This window comes from Leptopilina boulardi, unplaced genomic scaffold (genome assembly GCF_019393585.1).
Source record: "Leptopilina boulardi isolate dan_hultmark-lab unplaced genomic scaffold, ZJU_Lbou_2.1 LbouV2_305, whole genome shotgun sequence".
Taxonomy (NCBI): Eukaryota; Metazoa; Arthropoda; class Insecta; order Hymenoptera; family Figitidae; genus Leptopilina; species Leptopilina boulardi.
Window position 1 is genome coordinate 352379 of NW_026137869.1, and position 22413 is coordinate 374791.

Genomic DNA, 22413 nt, shown 5'->3' on the forward strand with positions numbered 1-22413 from the left:
GCATGCAAGAGAAGATGAAAAAGAAAAAAAAAATAACATGTGTAAAATTGAAATGCATCTGGCGTTTTGAAACCAGTCCTGCGAGACGAATATTTATATTTTGGTTTTCAAAGCGTATGTACGCGAGATGAATTTGCAGAGAAGTTTTGCTAATGAAATTTATGAGATAAACATTTTCTATTAAAAACAAAATTACACATGATTTATTAAATTAAAAACGGTAAAATAAAATGAAATTTTATATTAAAATCAAAAAATAAATTTTTAATTTTTTCTTTTCACTTTTGATCAGTTAAGTAAATATTTAGTCAAACTTTTCAATTTATTTTAAGTAAATTTTCTTAATTAATTTGTTTTAGGCAGATTAGAAAATATATTTTTCAAATTTTTTCAGTAGTAAAATACAGCTTTAGTCAGACATAATGAATAAAGTATTTGTTAAAATACAATAGAAATATTTTTTAGATTTTAAAATTTTTTTGTAATTCTATCAGTAGTAAAAGTAAATATTTAGTCAGACATTCTAGTTTTCTAGAAATTTTATTATTACGTCAAATTAGTTTTAGTGTCATTTCTAAATTTTGTAAAATAATTTTTTAGTAGTTAAACTCGGTTCTAGTCAGACAAAATATTTTGATTCGAAAAACAGTGGTAAGAGTCAATATTAAGTCAGACTTACTAAATTTTTATAATTTTTTTAAGTAGTACAAGTCAAGATTTAGTCGAACTTTTATATTTTTGTAACTTTATTAGTAGATTAAATCGGTTTTGGTCAGACATTGCGACAAAATTAGAAAATTAGTAGTAGTAGTAAATGATTAGTCAGCGTTTTTAATTATTTTTTTAATATTTCAGTAGTAAAACTCGTTTTTTGTCAGACAAAATTAGAACATCAGTAGTAAAAGTAAATATATTGTTCGGATTTCTAATTTTTTTGTAATTTTATAAGTCAGTTTGGTTTTAATTACGTTTTCAACATTTTTTCAATTTTTCAGTAGTAAAACTCGGCCTTAGTCAGCCGTGATAGTTAAAAATAGAAAATCAGTAGTATAGGTAAATATTTAGTCAGACATTCTAAATTTTTTGTTAGTTTTGTTAGTAGTACAAGTAATTATTAAATAAGACTAAATAAATTTTTTATTAGTAGATACAATCGGTTTTAATCAGACATAAAAACTTAAGCAGAAAATTAGTAGTATAAGTAAATATTTATTTTGTAATTTTTTAGTACAAGTCAATGTTTAGTCAGACTTTATATCATTTGTTTTGTTACTTTATTATTAGGTTAAATCGATTTTAGTCAGACTTACAAACAAAACTAAAGAAACAAGCAGTAAAAGTAAATATTTAGTCAGACTTTTTAGTTTTGAAATGTTTTCAGTAGTACAAATAAATATTTATAATCAGACTTTCTAATTTTTTTGTAATTTTATTGCTAGGTAAAATTCAGTTTAGTCACATTTTTCAGTAGTAAAACTCGGTTTTAGTCAGACGTGATTATTTATATTAGAAAATCAGTAGTATAGATAAATATTTAGCCCCACTTCCTTTTCGTTCCTTTTGTTAGTAGTACAAGTAAATATTAAATCAGACAAAATAAATTTTTCGCAATTTTAATATGTAGATAAAATCGGTTTTAGTCAGACAGACATAAAAAAACTAGAAAATCAGTAGTAAAAGTAAATATCTAGTCAGACGTTAATTTATTTGCTTATAGAGTAAAAATCTGTTTTATTCGGACAAATATCTAATTTTTTTTTAATATTCATTGAATTAATTATTAAAAACACTATATTTTAAAAATTTATTCATTTATGGTAGTAAATAATGTATATATTGTAATAATATATGCCCTCCCCCTCCCTCCTTATACCTCACGACAGTAAAAGTCGCTGTAAAATAATAAAATGTTTAAACGATAAATTTAAAAAATATCGTATGTATGTATATTGAATATCCATTACTGATTTTATGGATATATAGTGTGAAACCGTGTTCAATTTCACATGAGTGATTGATTTTGCCGGTCTTATCGGTCTAATGCAGCAACGCGACGGCTATTTCAGATTAAACGAGAGATTTAGACAAGGCTAGCATATTTCCTGTCTCTGTCTCTCTTTCTCTTTGTTCTTTACACACGCACTTGAAAAAAAAATTTTTTTATCAAATATTTAAAATTATCATTATGTAAAAGGAACAAAAATTTTTTTATATGTAAAAGAAAAGGTACATATTTTAAATTTTGCCTTTTGTAGAAGATATATATAAAATATCACCATTGACTCAAAGAAATGGATGAAGTAAACTGATATTTACGATTCATTGAAACTAGTAAGGAAATGTGTATTCTCGAATATTATTCCCTTCCATGTTTTACAACTTGGATTTTAAGGATTTTCTTCTCTCGTTTCTTGTTTCGAAAAAGACATATATACACACACAGTGTTTTGTATAAAATGCATATATATATATAGAAGAAAAAGCGTTCAAAAGGAATCCAAAGCTAGCAAAGCAAGTGAGCTTTACAAGCTTTTCGAAACAGTACCTCGAGTTTCAAGTTTTCCCATTTTAGAGATTGCAATTCAAATGTCTCTCGATTCGATTCTTTAGTAGTGTTGCGCACACTGCGGTAAATTCTAAACATAACATTACACCCCGTGTGTGTCTGTGTGTCGTCACCGATTTTAATATTATAATCTATTATCTTCAAAATGAACAAAAAAATTGAATTAAAACAAATTGAATTTTTTTTCAACTTTCAACACAGAAAAAAGCTGGTGTTATTTTTGTTGCGGGTAATTTTCTCCAATGCTAAAACCGATAAGATTTAACACAGATTTAGGGTAAAATTTATGGCGTGTTTTTTTAACACCAATTCTGGTGTTAAAATAACACTTTGTTTTTTCTGTGAATCAGTAGGAAAAATAAATATTTAGAATGACTATTAAAAATTTAATAATGTAATTCCATCAGAAGTTCAAGTCAATATTTGGTGAGACGTTTTAATTTTCTACAAATTTATTAATAAGTTACATTGGTTTTAATATTATTTTTTAAATTTTCGCATTTTTCAGTAGTTAAACTCGATTTTAGTCAGACGTGATGGTTAAATTAGAAAATCAGTAGTATAGGTAAATATGTAGTCCGACTTTCTGTTTTTTAGTTTTGTTAGTAGTACAAATAAATGTTAAATCAGACTAAATAAATTTTTCCAAATTTTATTAGTGGATAAAATCGGTTTTAGTCAGACATAAATACTAAACTAGAAAATCAGTAGTAAAAGTAATTTATTTGGAATTTTATCAGTAGTACAAGTCAACGTTTCGTCAGACTTTATATCATTATTTTTTGTAATTTTATTAAAAGATAATTACGATTTTAGTCAGACATACAAACGAAACTAAAAAAATTAGTAGTAAAAGTAAATATTTAGTCAGACATTTTAGTTTTGAAATTTTTTCAGTAGTCAAAGTAAATAGCTAATCAGACATTAAATTTTTTTTAATTTTATTATTAGATTATATCGGTTTTAATCACATTTGTTATTTTTTTCAAAAATCCTAGTAGTAAAACTTGTTTTTAGTCAGACATAATAATAAAATTATAAAATCAGGAATGTAAATAAATGTTTAGTCAGGCTTTCTAATTTTTTTTCTATCTTTGTAAGTAGTGTAACTAGATATTTAATCAGACTAAATAAATTTTTGTAATTTCATTAGTAAGGAAAATCGGTTTTAGTCAGACAAATACTAAACTATATAATCAGTAGTAAATTGAATAATATTTAGTCAAACTATGTAAATTTTTATAATTTTATAAAAAGTACAAGTTAATATTTAGTAAAACTTTTTATTTTTTGTAACTTTATTAGTAGATTAAATCAGTTTTTGGGCAGACATTGCGACAAAATTAGAATATCAGTAGTAAATGTAAATATTTAGTCAGCCTTTTTATATTATTTTAATTTTTCAGTAGTATGTCAGTTTTTAGTCAGACATCATAATTGAATTAGAAAATCAGTAGCATAAGTAAATTTTTAGTCAGACAATAAATTATTGTAATTTTATTAGTAGTACAAGTAAATATTAAGTCAGGCGTTTTAATAGTTTGACATTTTTTCAGTAGTACAAGTAAATATTAAGTCAGACGTTTCAAAAGTTTGTCATTTTTTCAGTAGTACAAATAAATGTTTAGTCAGCCTTTTTCATAATTTTAATTTTTCAGTAGTAAAACTCGCTTTTGTGTCAGACTAAATTATAAAATCAGTAGTAAAAGCAAATATTCAGTCAGCCTTTTTACATTATTTTAATTTTTCAGTAGTAAAACTCGGTTTTTTGTCAGACTAAATCAGAAAATCAGTAGTAAAAGCAAATATTCAGTCAGCCCTTTTAACATTATTTTAATTTTTCAGTAGTAAAACTCTTTTTTGTCAGACAAAATAACTAAATTAAAAAATTCGTATTAAAATTAAATGTTTAGTATAATATGAAAATTAAATTTAAAAACAGAAAGAAAAAATCAATTTATTTGATCCAATAATAAAAATTAATTTCAAATATTGAAATATGAGAAAAAATAACAATTTCTTTAAATCAAATATTATATACACTTTATATTCAATGTGCATTTTAATATTTTATATTTATCTTTAATTATTTTAGTCGCGAATCATTGTTTGCCTCAGACAATTATTTTTTCGCTACAATTTCGCAAACACAGTAAATAATTAATTCTAACAAATCGACAACAATATTTTTCTCTTTCTCTCTCTACTCTTTTCTCTCTATTCTATTGATGGGATTAATAAATTGTATATCTGTGACAGTAAATACACACACATATATATATATATATATATAAATTCTATTCTTGTTTTCGAAACATTCTCGCGCAAAAAGCTTTTACCTGCTCAATGGACTGTTATATAGGGTATTATTAACTTTTACTTAAATTAGTTTCAATGATACTAAATTTCCTAAAGTAATAATCGATGCTTTCATATTAAATTTATTTTCAAATGAATTCAGTTTAACTTTTTTTTTTCATTGTATCGCAAAAATGTATTTTTTTCAAATTTGTTTATTGGATGTTTTAAAATTTTAACGAATTAAGAAGAGAGAGAGGTAATAAAAAATTTATATATAGAGAAAAAAATAAGAAATTGCGCACTTTTAACGATAGGAACGATAAATAAAAATTGAATTGAACCATTTTTCACGATACACGTTAAAAGTTTTAAAAGTATTTATAAATCTAGTCGAAAGTGGTCCATTTCCGTTACTATATCAATTTTTAATTTTTATCAAGTTTTATCTCGTAGTTTTTTTTTATTTTCTCTTTTTACTTTATGGGAAAAAAAAAATTTGACTCTATTTTTAAAAATAAAACTTTTTTTTTTGAAAAAAAAAACTATTTACTTATTTTAAATAATAATAATAATAATAATAATAATAATAATAATAATAATATTAATAATAATAATAATAATAATAATAATAATAATAATAATAATATTAATAATAATAATATTAATAATAATAATAATAATAATATATTATATCTTATTAACAGTAAAATTTATTTTTGATCAAGAAAAAATATCACGTTTTCAATTATAGGAAATAGTGAAAAAAAATATATATATATATTGAAGATATAGAAGGATGAAGAAGAGTGAAATATTCAAAGGGACATTTTTCATCTTGTGATGTGCGATTATAAAAATCCCTGAAGGATCTGAGTTATGAACTTTGTCTCACAGTTTACGCAAGAAATGTGGCTACATTCAATATATATATATATATATATATATATATATATATATATGAAAAACTTTTTCTTGCGATGACGTTACACTTAAAACGAGAAAAGTACAGCAGCTGAACTTCAAGACTATTTTCCAAAGCATTGAACATTAGAACTTTTAAAAAACTTTTTTTTTATGATATTAAGTATCAAAAGCTGCCAAGTTATTACCCTCAATACAGTGAAAGATATGAGGATAAAATTGTAATAAACCTATTTTCTATTTTTTTTTTATTTTAAAGAAAAACATCAAAATTGTATTAAAATTTTTTTTTTATATAATTTTTATTTAAAATTTTCCAAATAATAAGTATTCGATTTTTTCTCAAATGTTTCTAAGAATGGAAATATTTTTTTTCTGTATAAATATGAAAAGAGAAAAAATTTTTAAGAGGGAGAAATAAAAATTATTTTTGACTAAGAAGCAATAAATCGTGAAATGAAATAATTTTTTTTCTAAAGTTCGACATTATATATATATATAAATAGAGAGAGAGAGAGAGAGAGAGAGAGAGAGAGAGAGAGAGAGAGAGAGAGAGAGAGATTTGGAATTTATAGTGTGCCGTTACAAACTCGATTGAGTCATCTCAGATTCTCCTGATTAATGTATCCCTTCGCGCTCAGAACACCGTAATTACATATTCAAAGAGATAACAATCTGATTGATATTGCAATTGTGCAAACCGAACCTTATTATCCGACAGTTGATTGAACCAAAATTAAATTTAATCTCACGGGTTTCAGCCATAATAATTAATATAAAGAAATTCAATCATCAAATTATGTTAATAAAATTAACACTATAATTATCAATTTTAATTTAATTATTATTATTATTAATTAATGTTTAACTATATTAATTAATAAATTATCAGTAATTCAAAATTAGAATTCTATAATTATTTTAAATGAAATATAATTATTTCAATCTAAATATTATAATTATTTTAATTACAATATTATAATTTTTTTTTCAATTAAAAAAGAATTATTTTAATTTAGAATATTATAAATATTTTAATTAAAATATTATAATTATTTCAACTAAAATATTATAATTATTTTAATTAAAATATAATTATTCATTTATTTATTTATTATTAGAATAAAAAAATAAATAATTACAATTATTATATGTAATTAAAATATTTTAATTAAAATTTAATCAACATTTGTAAATGATTTGATGTTTTTTTCTAAAAAAAAAAAAAAAAAAAAGTAATTTCAGCGTGATGTAAACGTCTTGGAAATTAATTAGTTAAACGTGTATATAAAATGTCGCCACGTCTTAAAATGGAAAACATTAATTGTTGAATGTTGTGTTCCAACATTTTTCTTGTTTAATTAAATATAGCAACAACATAAAACACAAGAAATGTGAATATTGCGCGCACACGAGAGGAGAAAATAGCGCGCATTAATTGTCCCACAAGGTCAACACTAATGAGGGCCTTCGTTCTTTGGAAATTACGTAACTGGATTCAACTTCTTATGCCAACTATTATCAGTACCAAAACATTAATTACAAAGCAGTTTCAATATTTTTTGTCGACCCATCTCCCTCTCTCCCTCTAACATTATTAGAGAGAACCTGTTAGCACACAATTTCTCATTGATAAAAAAAAACACCCGACAATTAAGGGGAAAGAAACTAAATTAAATATTTTTTTTTGGCTAATTTATCTAATAATTATTAATTAAGTAATTGATTAACTATTTAATTAATTGTTTAATCAATTAACTAACAAATATTTTGTAAACAATTTTAATTTATAAAATTTTTTTTTGCAATTTTTAATGAAGAATTAAATTTCTTAATTCGGAAGAAACGGAAAGTTGGCTGACTGAATTTGTCTTTTACTACTGACAGTAAAAATTGATTTTTATTGGAATAAAAAAATCAAAATATGTTTGAAAAAAAATTACAAATAAAAAAAAATTCAATAAAGTAAAAAAAAAACCTTAAGAATCTGACGGAAATGAAAAAAGTTAAATGCAATAATTCTTGTTTATATGAATTTTCTTTTTTTGGCAAATCTAAACAAGAAGTAATATTCGTGAAAAATTAAAAGTGCCATCATATAATGGAAAATAGTGTGGCACTTAGTTTAAATGACCTCTGAGTGAGAAAAAGTGTAGTTTTCAACTCCCCTCAAAAAGGAAGATTTTTTTTTTTGCTATATCTATATAGTTGTACATTAGCATTTCACCACATTAGAAAAAATGATAGAAAGTTGTGTTAATTCATTTCTTTCTTTCTTTTTTTTTTTTTTTTGCTTTTACCAAAAACATAAAAAGAAAAAGAAAGGATCAACAAAAAAAAAGTGAGAGGAGAATAAGAAAAATAGGTAAAAGAAAAAAAAAGGAAAAAAAAAACCCAACGTGAAAAAAGTAGCTCCCCGGTGAGAACTCTCGCGAAATTTCTTTACTGAACACGAGTCTTTTGCCCTTCCAAAGACTCCAGGAAGTTGATGCTCTATATATCGTTGCAAGAAACAACGACGTTAGAACTTCTATATATACTCAAACTTTATATCAGTTCGTTTTTTGTGTGGTTCACAGTTCATTCAACTCAGAAAAAAAGGAGAAAAAGAAATTTAGGTTGAGAATTTAAATTTTTTTTTGCATTAGATGAATTATTTTCAATTTTATATTATATTTATTATTTATCAGTAGTAAAAGTAAATATTTAGTCAGGCTTTAAAAAAAAAAAAATTAGTAGCAAAACTCGGTTTTGATCGGCCATAATGACTGAATTTGAAAATCAGTAGTAAATGTAAATGTTTAGTCGGACTTTATAGTTTTTTTTGTTATTTTATTGGTAAGGCAAATTTTGTGTTCGACTAACTTTTTATATTTTGAAAAAAATTAGTAGTACAACTCGGTTTTGGGTCAGACATAAAGGTTAATTTTGAAAATCAGTAGTAAAAGTCAGTTTTTGGGCAGACATCAAAATTAAATTAGAAAATCAGTAGCATTAGTAAATATTTAGTCAGACTATAAATTATTGTAATTTTATTAGTAGTACAAGTAAATATTAAGTCAGACGTTTTAAAAGTTTGTCATTTTTTCAGTAATGTAAGTAAATATTTAGTTGAATTTTATGTAATATATTAGTAGATCAAATCGGTTTTGGTCAGACCTAAAGTTGAAATTAGAAAACAGTAGTAAAAGTAAATATTTAGTCAGACTTTTTGTTAAAAATTTTTTTTTTTTAGTAGCAAAACTCGGTTTTGATCAGTCATAATGACTGAATTTGAAAATCAGTAGTAAATGTAAATGTTTAGTCGGACTTTATAGTTTTTTTTTGTTATTTTATTGGTAAGGCAAATTTTGTGTTCGACTAACTTTTTATATTTTGAAAAAAAATAGTAGTACAACTCGGTTTTGGGTCAGACTCAAAGGCTAATTTTGAAAATCAGTAGTAAAAATCAGTTTTTGGGCAGACATCATAATTGAATTAGAAAATCAGTAGCATAAGTAAATATTTAGTCAGACTATAAATTATTGTAATTTTATTAGTAGTACAAGTAAATATTAAGTCAGGCGTTTCAAAAGTTTGTCATTTTTTCAGTAATGTCAGTATATATTTAGTTGAATTTTATGTAATATATTAGTAGATCAAATCGGTTTTGGTCAGACCTAAAGTTGAAATTAGAAAACAGTAGTAAAAGTAAATATTTAGACAGACCTTTTAAATTTTTGTTTTATCAGTAGCAGACGTAAATATTTAGTCACACATATATTTGTAATTTTGTCAGTAGTAAAAGTAAATGTTAAGACTGAAATTTTTAAAAATAATTTTATGAGTAGTAAATATCAATATTTAGTCAGTCTTTCTTATTTTTTTTGTTATATTATTAGTAGATCAAATCGGTTTCAGTCAGACATTAAAAAAATTAAAAAATCAGTAGTGCATGTAAATTTTCAGTCAGACGTTCTAAACATTTGTAATTTTGTCGTCAGTAGTACAAGTCTGTTTTGAGTCAGACAAAAGTTTAATTAATTTTGTTTATATATAATTATTGAACTGTTATATATATGTAATTAACAAATAACGTGACTCTATTCATAGTTAAATTTTCACATCGTCAATATTATATTTTAGTATGCTACATTTTTCTTCCCGTTCAATTTCTTTTTGAACGAACAATGAAAGTGTCAAATTGCTTTCATAAAACAGTAATTGGTTATTGAATAGAAATTCTCGTGAAGGTAGAGAATTGTCTGCATAATCGCCAGCTATTAAATTCTAATTAGCCCTCATTCTCTTCGATTCAGAAAAAAAAAACTTTTATTTCTTTTTTCGTCATTTTTAAAGAATGATATAATAAATTGAATTTTACTCCAAAAAAAAAAGAAAGTAATAAATTATTAATTTTAACAAATATTTAATTTTTAATTAATTAATATTTCATTAAACTGAATTATTGATTATTATAATTATTATAATTATTATAATTATATTATAATATATTATAATTTATTAATTATTTCAATATACTCTTCTTTTTTTAAATATATTTTTGTTTTAATTCCCCTAATTTTCTTTTTAAAACTAAAAGTATTTTTTTTTTTGATGAAAATATATTACTTACCAATAATGGTGATTAGAATGAGAAGGGCGAGAAAGCTGGCGGTCACTATCATGAGGAGAAAATCATGTTTCTCCTCGGAGAAATTACCGGGGTTGTACCAAGTTAAATTCTCTGTGACGTTGAAGGCCTCTTGTTCGATAGAGGCGTTCCAAAACGATTCCGTAGATGCAATTAAAAGACTTGTATTTGGTATGGTTCCACGTGCCATTCCCCATGTCCACCATAACCTCTCTCCTCCCATTACTGTTCAAACAAAAAAAAAAATTTATTGTTAAAAAACATTTCCTTTTTTAAATTGATTTTTATATTATAATTTTTTTTAAATAATTTTTTTATCATCATTTATTAAAAATTTCTAGTTTTAATATAAAAAAAAATTATTTTTGTTTTACATATAATTTTTATGACTGAAAATAAATTTTTAATTGTATTTATTACTTTTTAAAAAAAATTATTTTCTCGTTGAATTGTTAATAAGGCACGTAAAGTTGATGATCGATAAATAAATTTAACTCAAATTTTATAATATAAAAATTTGTATAATAAATGACTTTTTTTTTTTTGTATTTTTCATGAAAATATTAAACTCCTAAAATAGACAGTTTTATGAAAATTGTCAATTTATTTTAAAGTCGATGATGAAGAAATTTATATTCAAATTGTTCACAAAATTTTTCATAATAATTAAAATAATAATTGCCAATGAAAAGTATAATGTTAATATTAAAAAAAAAAAAAAAAAAATCGGTAATAAATTATTATTACCATATAAATTACCAAATTTTCTCTTTAGATTAATTTTTTTTTTATTTCTGTAAAAATGTTCTACTAATTAAGATTTTTATTTCCTTTAAAAAATAGTGTAAGTAAAATTATAATTTTATTAATCTATAACAATTAATAATTTACAGTTCTAAATTTAATATTTTAATATTATTATTATTATTTATTTTATATATTAATAAATAAATAAATTTTTTAAATTTATTATAAAAATTAAAATTATTAATAAATTTATTTAAAAGTAAAAATTTGAGAATTAAAATTTTTTTATATTTCTTTTTTCTGATATCATTGTTAAAGATCAAAAAATATATATTGGAGGTAATATAGAAGGAATTATAAAGTAATTGACGTAAATTGCAATCGACTGTCTGATAATTACAAGTCGATTGAAACAAGGAAGAAATCTCTCTCTCTCTCTCTCTCTCTCGCTCTCTCCTTTTAAACTTTCTTAATGTTCTCCAAGTGGAGATTGAATTTGTTCTAAGTGATTCAATTGAAGCAGTAACAATTTCATCTAACTTTACATTCATCTTGTCGTGCTTAATATTGTTTGCCAAAATGGAAACTTTCTTAGAATAGCTTTCAATGTGCACACCTCTATTGTTATTCAACTTTTCTTATACAAAAGCCTTTACAGAATTGACACTTAATCAACGCGACATTCAAAATTTATAACACAATTACAAATTATCTCTTGTCTTGTAAATGTAATAAAGATCCAAATATAATAGCTATATGTACCTGCATAAAAGGGAAAAAAACTGACAAATCATTTAAAAAAGAAAAAAAATTTTACAAAATTGTTCCTCTTCGTATCACTTATATTAATTGAAATACAACACATATTTAAAATTTTTTTTTGTTTTTATACCAGAGGAACAATTTTCTTAAATTTTTTTAAAAAATTGTTCCTTTTTGTATCACATATATTATTTAACATACAACACATATTTTTTAAACATTTGTTTTTATACCAAATAAGTTCGCTTCGAGTACGGAACCCTCGATTTTATTTTATAAAAAATATTTTACTAAAAAAATATAAGAAACATAATTTTATTTCAATTCGCAATATTTTTATTGTATTTACATTTTACGTTTTAATTGAATTTAAATCATTTAAATCACTTAAATGAGTTAAAGAAATTTATTGCTTTCTCAGCGAGGAACGCAAATTTTTATAAAATGAACATAAAGAACCCCCTATTTTATTTTAGAATTATAACGACTGAAGAAATAAACTTAAGAAAAAAGTCCACTGTTTCCACTTCTTATCATGTTTATTAAATTATTTCTATAATCTACACATAAAAATACGTAAAAATAGTAAATTTGAAGCCCTTTAGATAAAAATTTTTTCCGTTATTGGGAGAAAATTCGTGATTTTTTCTAAAATTATCAGTTTTTTCTTGACAGCTTTAGAAAAATCAACTCCAATCATCCTCGCTATACTTTTTTTTTGTAATCTACACGTAAAAATACGTCAAAATATGAATCACTTTAGATAAACTTTTTTCGTTTTTTGCTGCAAAACACATTTTTTTCTTAAATTTATCATTTTTCTTCAAAAAATTGAATAAAAAATTGATCATCAACTCAAAATTTTATTGCTAAGACAAATTTTGTGTTCGACTAACTTTTTATATTTTGAAAAAAAAATTAGTAGTACAACTCGGTTTTGGGTCAGACTTAAAGGCTAATTTTGAAAATCAGTAGTAAAAGTCAGTTTTTGGGCAGACATCATAATTAAATTAGAAAATCAGTAGCATAAGTAAATATTTAGTCAGACTATAAATTATTGTAATTTTATTAGTAGAACAAGTAAATATTAAGTCAGGCGTTTTAAAAGTTTGTCATTTTTTCAGTAGTACAAGTAAATATTTAGTTCAATTTTATGTAATATATTAGTAGTTTTGATCAGACCTAAAGTTGAAATTAGAAAAAAGTAGTAAAAGTAAATATTTAGTCAGACTTTAAAAAAAAAAATTTAATAGCAAAACTCGGTTTCGATCGGCCATAATGACTGAATTTAAAAATCAGTAGTAAATGTAAATGTTTAGTCAGTTTTTTTGTAATTTTATTGGTAAGACAAATTTTGTGTTCCACTAAATTTTTATATTTTGAAAAAAAAAATTAGTAGTACAACTCGGTTTTGGTCAGACATAGAGGCTAATTTTAAAAATCAGTAATAAAAGTCAGTTTTTGGGCAGACATCATAATTGAATTAGAAAATCAGTACCATAAGTAAATATTTAGTCAGACTATAAATTATTGTAATTTTATTAGTAGAACAAGTAAATATTAAGTCAGGCGTTTTAAAAGTTTGTCATTTTTTCAGTAGTGCAAGTAAATATTTAGTTCAATTTTATGTAATATATTAGTTGATCAAATCGGTTTTGGTCAAACCTGAAGTTGAAATTAGAAAACAGTAGTAAAAGTAAATATTTAGTCAGACTTTTTGTTTAAAAAATTTTTTTTTTAGTGACAAAACTCGGTTTTGATCGGCCATAATGACTGAATTTGAAAATCAGTAGTAAATGTAAATGTTTAGTCGGACTTTATAGTTTTTTTTTGTAATTTTATTGGTAAGACAAATTTTGTGTTAGACTAACTTTTTATATTTTGAAAAAAAAATAGTAGTACAACTTGGTTTTGGGTTAGACTTAAAGGCTATTTTTGAAAATCAGTAGTAAAAGTCAGTTTTTGGGCAGACATCATAATTGAATTAGAAAATCAGTAGCATAAGTAAATATTTAGTCAGACTATAAATTATTGTAATTTTATTAGTAGTATAAGTAGATATTAAGTCAGGCGTTTTAAAAGTTTGTCATTTTTTCAGTAGTGTAAGTAAATATTTAATTCAATTTCTTGTATTATATTAGTAGATCAAATCGGTTTTGGTCAGACCTGAAGTTGAAATTAGAAAACAGTAGTAAAAGTAAATATTTAGTCAGACTTTTTGTTTAAAAATTTTTTAGTGTACAACTCGGTTTTGGGTCAGACTTAAAGGCTAATTTTGAAAATCAGTAGTAAAAGTCAGTTGTTGGGCAGACATCATAATTGAAATAGAAAATCAGTAGCATAAGTAAATATTTAGTCAGACTATAAATTATTGTAATTTTATTAGTAATACAAGTAAATATTAAGTCAGGCGTTTTAAAAATTTGTCATTTTTTTCTTAAATTTATCATTTTTCTTCAAAAAAAATTCATAAAAATTGATCATTAACTCCAATCGCGCTTACATTTTTTCCCTGTATTTTTCACGCAAAAATACAGTTTTACAGCAAATATGAACAGTTTGGGTTGAATATTGTGTGCGCTAGGGAGAATAAATCATTTTTTTCTCGAAATTTTTGATTTTTTCTTGACAACGCTATGTAAATTGATCTGAATCAAGTTCGCTATATTTTTCCTGTAATTTTCAGGTTAAAATACATAAGTGTGCCAAATTTGAGCTCTTTATGTCAAAAGATGTGGCCGCTAGGGGGGGAGGGGTACATAGTCATTTTTAGGCATTTTTCGTAAAAATTCATGATTTTTCCTTGACAACGCTATGATAATCAATTCCTATCAGGTTCGCTATATTTTTCCTGTAATCTACACGCGAAAATACATATGTGTACCAAATTTCAGCCCTCCAGATAAATTCGTGTGTCCGCTAGGGGGGGGGGGACACGATTTTAAAAAAACCGATATTAATAGGGTTCCGAACCCAGTACGGAACCCTAAAAAGAAAAAAAAGAAAAAAAACAAACAAAAGAATAGTTATTATAACAATATTAATAATAATAATAATATTAATAATAATAATAATATTAATAATAATAATAATAATAATAATAATAATAGTAATAATATTTTAATAATAATACTAATATTTAATTTTTATAAAATAATTAAATTTAGAGAGAAATAATTTTTTTGTGATAAAATCATAATTATTTCTTCGTTATTAATCTATAAAAAAAATAATTAGGAAAATATTTGAAATTTGTATTCATTTATATATATATATATGAAAAGATATAGTAATTGGAAAATGAGAAAATATATGCAGAGTAGAGAGTTAAAATGGTTGTAAAATGTCAACCAAAATGATGTGGTTTTGCTAAATTGCAAATTTTACGAGTCATTTAGCCGATGAAACGTATTGCAACATACAATAGGACATTTATTGCAACACTTGTGATAAATTAGAGTCCAACGGGATCACCAAAATGAACTGACCAATTGAACACCTAAAGCTTGGTTTGAGGCTTTCCTGGCTTGATGGAGTTTCAAACTTTACCAGCAAACTTTGATCCCCTTTCCTTCTCTGAACAACTGCTTCGATGGCCTCTTAATCCGATTTCAAATATATATATATATATGTAGAGAAAATCCCGACTTTAACGAATTTTCGTTTAACTGATAATTTATAAACTTGCTATTATATTCTTTTTTTTTTTAACTTTAATTACCCAACAAAAATGTTTAGAAATTTTTTTTTCCTTCCCATATTATTTTTTGAAGTAAATTAAAAATTATTTTCTATTTAATTATATAATGAAAATTTTTAAATGATATACTAAAAGTACCAAAAATGATACAAAATTTTTATATCAGATCCAAATTTAATGTGCCGAAAATTTTGAATATTCAAATGAAGGAAAATTAATTTTTTTTATTATGTTTTTTTTTGCATTACTACTGTGATGAAAAAACACATAAATATCATTAAACATTTATTACATTATTAATGTATTTTTTCACGAAAAAAACCAAAATGAAAAGTAATTAAAAAATGAAAATAAATTAATTTAAATTTTAATTTAGTTGAAATTTTAATATGATTTTAATATTAATTTAAATTTTTAATAATATAATTTTTATTGAATAATTAAATTAATTATAAAATAATTGAAATTTTAAAAGAATTTATATAATTACCATTTTTTGAAATAATTCAAAATTAATCCTATCTAATTATTATCCATGTGCAAATTCACAGTATCACTTCCATTTTGTTTTGATTAACAAGAAGATTCGATTCATTTTCTTGATTAACATCAAAATTTTGCTAAGCAATCTGAAACAAAATTAATAAAAATAACAAAATTTATTGATTATAATCAAAATAGAAGAGAAGAAATAAAAAAAAAGAATCTTCCAATGAATATTTTATTCGGCTACTCGTCTTATCAATTATATTTTTTTTCCCAAAAAAAAACTTTCGATATATACTTTTAGTTTAGCGTATAAAAGGAATGTATAGGGATTTAAGCGAAGTATATATATATATATATATATATATATATATATAGTCTTTGTTTCTCTCCGCAGCGCATAAAATATTAAATTAGCTCTAATAAAATATCAAACTGATGCTCATATAAAAATTCTTTGTCTGCATTTAACTATCTCGTTTACGACATTGAATATCGTAAAAATACTCTCAAATTCAGCCTCGAATTTATATTATATATAGACCTATAACCGTTTCATGAGAATAACAAAAACAGGGGAGCAAAAAAAAAAAAAAACAAAATTTCGAGGCAAAATCCATTCTCTTTCAACGCGAATTAATTATTAATAATAATTATGTTAATTAATAGAGAAATTTAGTTCGTTTAATTATATATTATAATATATTTTGTTCTCGTCGTTTATTTGACAAAGGGTGAAGTTTTGTAATTTAATTAGTGGTACAAGTAAATATTTCAACGTTTTATTTTTTTTTTTCAATTTTAGTCAGAATTTCTATATTTAAAAAATTGTCAGTAGTTAAACTCGGTTTTGGTCAGACATTGAAAAAATTAATACAATCAGTAGTGAAATTAAATATTTAGTTAACCTTTTTACAACTTTAAAATTTTTCAGTAGTAAAACTCGGTTTTAGTCAGACATAAAGTTGAAATTAGAAAACAGTAGTAAAAATAAATATTTAGTCAGACTTAATGAATTTTGTAATTTTTTTCAGTAGGACAAATAAATATTTAGTCAGCCTATTTAAATTTTTATTTAATTAGTAGTACAAGTATATGGTATGTCAGACAAATTTTTGTAATTTTTTCAGTAGTAAAAGTCTGTATTTAGTAAGCCTTTCTAATTTTTTGTTATTTTATTAGTAGATTAAACCGGTTTTAGTCAGACATTGTCAAAATTAGAAAATTAGTAGTGTAAGTAAATTTTCAATCAGCCTTCATATAATTTTAGAAATTTTCAGTAGTAAAACTTGGTTTCAGTCAGCCTTCATATAATTTTAGAAATTTTCAGTAGTAAAACTTGGTTTTAGTCAGACATAAAGTTGAAATTAGAAAACAGTAGTAAAAATAAATATTTAGTCAGACTTAATGAATTTTGTAATTTTTTTCAATAGGACAAATAAATATATAGTCAGCCTATTTAACTTTTTATTTAATCAGTAGTATAAGTTTATATTATGTCAGACAAATTTTTGTAATTTTTTCAGTAGTAAAAGTAAATGCTTAGTCAGACTTTATATTATTATGTTTTGTTATTTTATTAGTAGATTAAATCGGTTTTAGTCAGGCATTGTCAAAATTAGAAAATTTGTATTGTAAGTAAATTTTCAGTCAGCTTTTATATAAATGTAGAAATTTTCAGAAGTAAAACTGGGTTTTAGTCAAACATAAAGTAGAAATTAGAAAACAGTAGTAAAAGTAAATATGTTGTCAAACAAATATTTGTATTTTTTTCAGTAGTAAAAGTAAATGATTAGTAAGATTTTAAATTGTTTAAATAATTTTATAAGTAGTAAAAGTCAATATTTAGTCAGCCTTTGTAATTTTTTTTGTTATATTATTACTAAATCAAATCAAGTTTACTTAGGCATTAAAAAAATTACCAAAATCAGTAGTGAAAGTAAATTTGTAATCAGCCTTGTTACATTTTAAAAAGTTTTCAGTAGTAAAACTCGGTTTTAGTCAGACATAATTTCAACAAACTATTTGTTAATTAATATAAATAATAATAATTATTTAATAAAATAAATAATTATAATATTAAATAATAATAAATTAAATAATTAATTAAAATTAATAAAATAAAAATCACTAAGACCTATTAAAAAAAAACAAAAAACAAAAAAAAAATTGAAAAATAAATTATAAAGTTAGAATGATAGAAAAAGGGAAAGTATATATTGTAAATTTAAATAGTAAATATGTGGACAATGAGCAAAAAGTCTTTAATCGTTAGCAGTGGTGTTTACTGCTACCAAATGGAGATGCATAATTCATTTATGTAAAAGCCTTGTGCAAATTCGAATCTATGTTTACTGCAAAGGCACTAAATAGGTTAGTAATTAACACTTTGAAGGCGTATAGTAACAACGTCACTAAAGCTGATTAATCACACTTCAATAAAACACTCAAAACCACAGGAAGTGCTTACCAGTAATAAACAAGCCATTTTTTACACTAGCTATATATATATATATATATAAAAGAGCTAGAGAGCCCCACTTAACAACCTAATTACTCTCATAATTACAAACAATTTGTGTTCAACTCTAATTTTACACCCGATTTTTTTTTTTTTTTTGAAAATATATTTTAAATGTTTTACTATTAAAAGAAAATTATTCCTAATTTTTATTTATTAAAATTTATATATTTTGTTTGTTATTTTATATATATAGTTAATACATCAAAAAAAATTTATTTTGTAAATTAAAAATTGTGAAATTTTGCATTTTTTTTGCGTTTGTCTAAAAATAAGTGTTATAAATATAAAGGTTGTGAAAAGGTGCTTATTTTTATTGTATATTTTTTTTATATATTTTAGGTACAATTTATCCTTGTCTATTTGTTCAAAAACATATAGCATTACTTGTTTTTCTTGACATAAGTTTTCGCAATTTTGGTAATTTACGAGTTAAAGTTTTCTCCTCAAAGTGCCACAGAAGTTAGAGAGAAATCCCACCATAAGTAAGACAAAAGTCAACCATTTATGTTGCACATAAAAATGAGAAAGAGAAAGCTAAGCAAGAAAAAAAAACACTAAAAAAATTCTATATACTTTCTAATTTGCTCAATTTTTTTTTCCTTTTAATCTAATAAAGTATTTTTAGTACCAAAGTATTTTTAGTATTAAAGTATTTTTAGTACTAAAGTATTTTCAGCCCTACAGTATTTTTAATATTAAAGTATTTTCAGTACTAAAGTTCTTTTTGTACTAAAGTATTTTCAGCCCTAAAGTATTTTTAATACTAAATAATTTTTAGGCCTAAAGTATTTTTAGGCCTAAAGTATTTTTAGGCCTAAAGTATTTTTAGTAATAAAGTATTTTTAGTAATAAAGTATTTTTAGTAATAAAGTATTTTTAGTAATAAAGTATTTTTAGTAATAAAGTATTTTTAGTACTAAAGTAGTTTTAGTATTAAAGTATTTTTATCCCAAAGTATTTTTTGTATTAAGGTATTAAGTATTTTTAGCTCTAAAGTATTTTTAGTACTAAAGTATTTTCAGCCCTAAATTATTTTTAGTATTAAAGTATTTTCAGCACTAAAGTACTTTTTGTACTAAAGTATTTTCAGCCCTAAAGTATTTTAGCACTAAAGTATTTTTAGTATTAAAGTATTTTCAGCACTAAAGTACTTTTTGTACTAAAGTATTAAATATTTTTAGCTCTAAAGTATTTTTAGTATTAAAATATTTTTAGTACTAAAGTATTTTCAGCCCTAAAGTATTTTTAGTATTAAAGTACTTTCAGCACTAAAGTACTTTTTGTACTAAAGTATTTTCAGCCCTAAAGTATTTTAGCAGTATCAATTTTTTTGCCTTTTAATCTATTAAAGTATTTTTAGTACTAAAGTATTTTTAGCCTTACAGTATTTTTAGTATTAAAGTATTTTTAGTAATAAAGTATTTTCAGCCCTAAAGTATTTTAGTACTAAAGTAATTTTAGCCCTAAAGTATTTTTAGTAATAAAGTATTTTCAGCCCTAAAGTATTTTAGTACTAAAGTATTTTTAGTATTAAAGTACTTTTTGCGTTTAATTTTTTTGTTAATTTATTAAAAAAATATTTTTTCATTGATTGGTCGTGATTAACTTGTCAAGATTTTTTTTTTGGAACTAATTTGGGGAAGATTGTTGTCACTGTCAATCGTTTTTAAGAGAATTCGATTGAAGAGGGTTAAAATTTCACGTCACACACACAAAACTGAGTATCATAAATTTCGAATTTTTTTTCTTGACAGATTTTATTAGGCCGCATTTCACTTTTCATTTTAGCACCTTGCCCTCTTATATATTATATCCCAATGAGAGAAAGGGAGGGAGATTTTTATTTCCTGAATCAACTATACCTCGTCATTCGCATATCATATCCCCTTTTGCTTTTATTACAACCCAGTGTTATTTCAACTGTTGAAATTTTTTCTATATATTTCTATATATATATATATTTTCCTTGCACGAAAAATCAAGGAGAACCACATTTATTGTTAAGATTTATCTCTCCATATCTGTCTCTCTTTTAAACGAGATGAAGGGAGAAAAAGAAAAATACTTTATTATGAAATAAAAAATTTTCTCACACTAAATTAAAAATCCATATTATTTTATAAGTGTAATTTTTTTTATCTTAATTTAAAATATGTAACAAAAAAATTACACCGCATAATTAGGGTATTAAAAATATTTATTACTCTCTAAATTTGAATAAAAATTTTAATTTTGAATTATTTATATAAATATTTAAACTTTTTGCTTTCGAATTAGTAAAATTTAATAGTAAAACAAAAATTTCCTATCAAATAAGTAAAATTTATAATTTAAATGCAAAAAGTAATTGAAATTAATCAAAAATTGTTATTCCAATTTAGAGAGTTATTTAATTAGTTTTTTGTTACACAAAATTTGTAAAAAAAATTTCTTTGTTTTTAGTATAGATGATAATTTTTTTGGATTTATATATAATTTAGTCAAGATGTTAGTTGCTTTTTGGTAAAAATCCAAATTTTATTTTAAAAATTCTTAATTAAATGAGCTTTCGCCCGTCAACGTCGGGCCTCATCAGATTTAAATACTGAAATTAAATTTACATTTTTTGAGTTTGTTATAATAAAAAAATTTAATTAAATTGATAAACATAACCTCAAACTCACCAAATATGGATTCTTTGTTTTTATTTATTCGACATAGAATAAATAAAATTTAATTAATTTTATCTCGGGAATAAATAAGAACTGAAAATTGAGACGTCTTTTTTGACAGAAAGGGAAACCTCTAAAGTTGCTCCACTGTTCGTCAGAATGGCTTTTATCTTTTTTTTTTTTTTTGTCAGACTGATTTCTAATCCTCGTGTTCATATACTTATTGTGTATGAGACGTTTACACACACACACACATATATATATATATATATATATATATATATATATATATAATATCAAAAACGTAGATTTCGAACGGCTTCACCAATAAGGAACAATCCTCGTTAAATTGGGAGAGAGAGAGAGAGAGAAATCTGGTCTCATTCTGTTGGGGCAATTTTTTGATATTGGAAGCAAAAACTTGATATCGCTCTTTTGGGCCGCGCCTTCGCAATTTCGCAAGATTATCAGCAAAGTCCAGTTTGATTAAAGATTTTATTGGAGGGGAAAAAAGAAGGAAATACCTTTTTTTTTTTTTAATTCCAAAATTTATCAAAAATTTTCCATATGATACAATTTTTGAAAATTTTTTATCTAAATTTAATAAATGATAAAGATTTTATTTTCAAATTTTATGGTTGATATAAAAAGAAAATCATTTTTCACAATAAAATATTATTTAAATACCAAAAAAAAAAAAAAAAAAGAATTGAAATAAAATTTATATTATTTCAGTGGATTAATAATACAATTGCTAAATAGAAACGCATTTAAGCAATATAGATTTTCACTTGGTTCAGATTAGAATAATTAGGCTTAATGGATTTCGCTCTAATCGATAATAATTAAATTTGGTTGTAAATTATAACTTCCTTTACGTAATCGTTTTAATGCCTTTCATTATCAAAATTATTCATTTCAATATCGTTAACAAAATTTTGTAATATTCATTTATCTATTCAACAAATATTTATTTATAATAATTTATATTTATACATACATACATATATATATATATATATATATATATATATATATATATAATAAAGTGTTTATTTTTCAAACAAAATGTAAAAAAAAATTTCAATAAATATTTTTTTTACAATTTTTCGTATATAAATA

General features: G+C 23.2%; 1 protein-coding gene across 4 annotated transcripts in view; it reads right to left on the bottom strand.

Annotated features, from left to right (window-relative positions):
* The window catches only part of LOC127283034 (5-hydroxytryptamine receptor-like), a 175761-nt gene that overhangs the window by 111484 nt on the left and 41864 nt on the right, over positions 1 to 22413 (bottom strand). For 3 of the 4 annotated variants that reach the window (XM_051307685.1, XM_051307687.1, XM_051307684.1), the window contains exon 2: positions 10404 to 10646. In XM_051307685.1, coding sequence (XP_051163642.1) covers positions 10404 to 10644 — 241 coding nt within the window. In that variant the 5' untranslated portion in view covers positions 10645 to 10646. Of the gene's footprint in view, positions 1 to 10403; positions 10647 to 16120; positions 16227 to 22413 lie in introns of those variants that run through there. The other variant, XM_051307686.1, reaches the window with a different exon arrangement.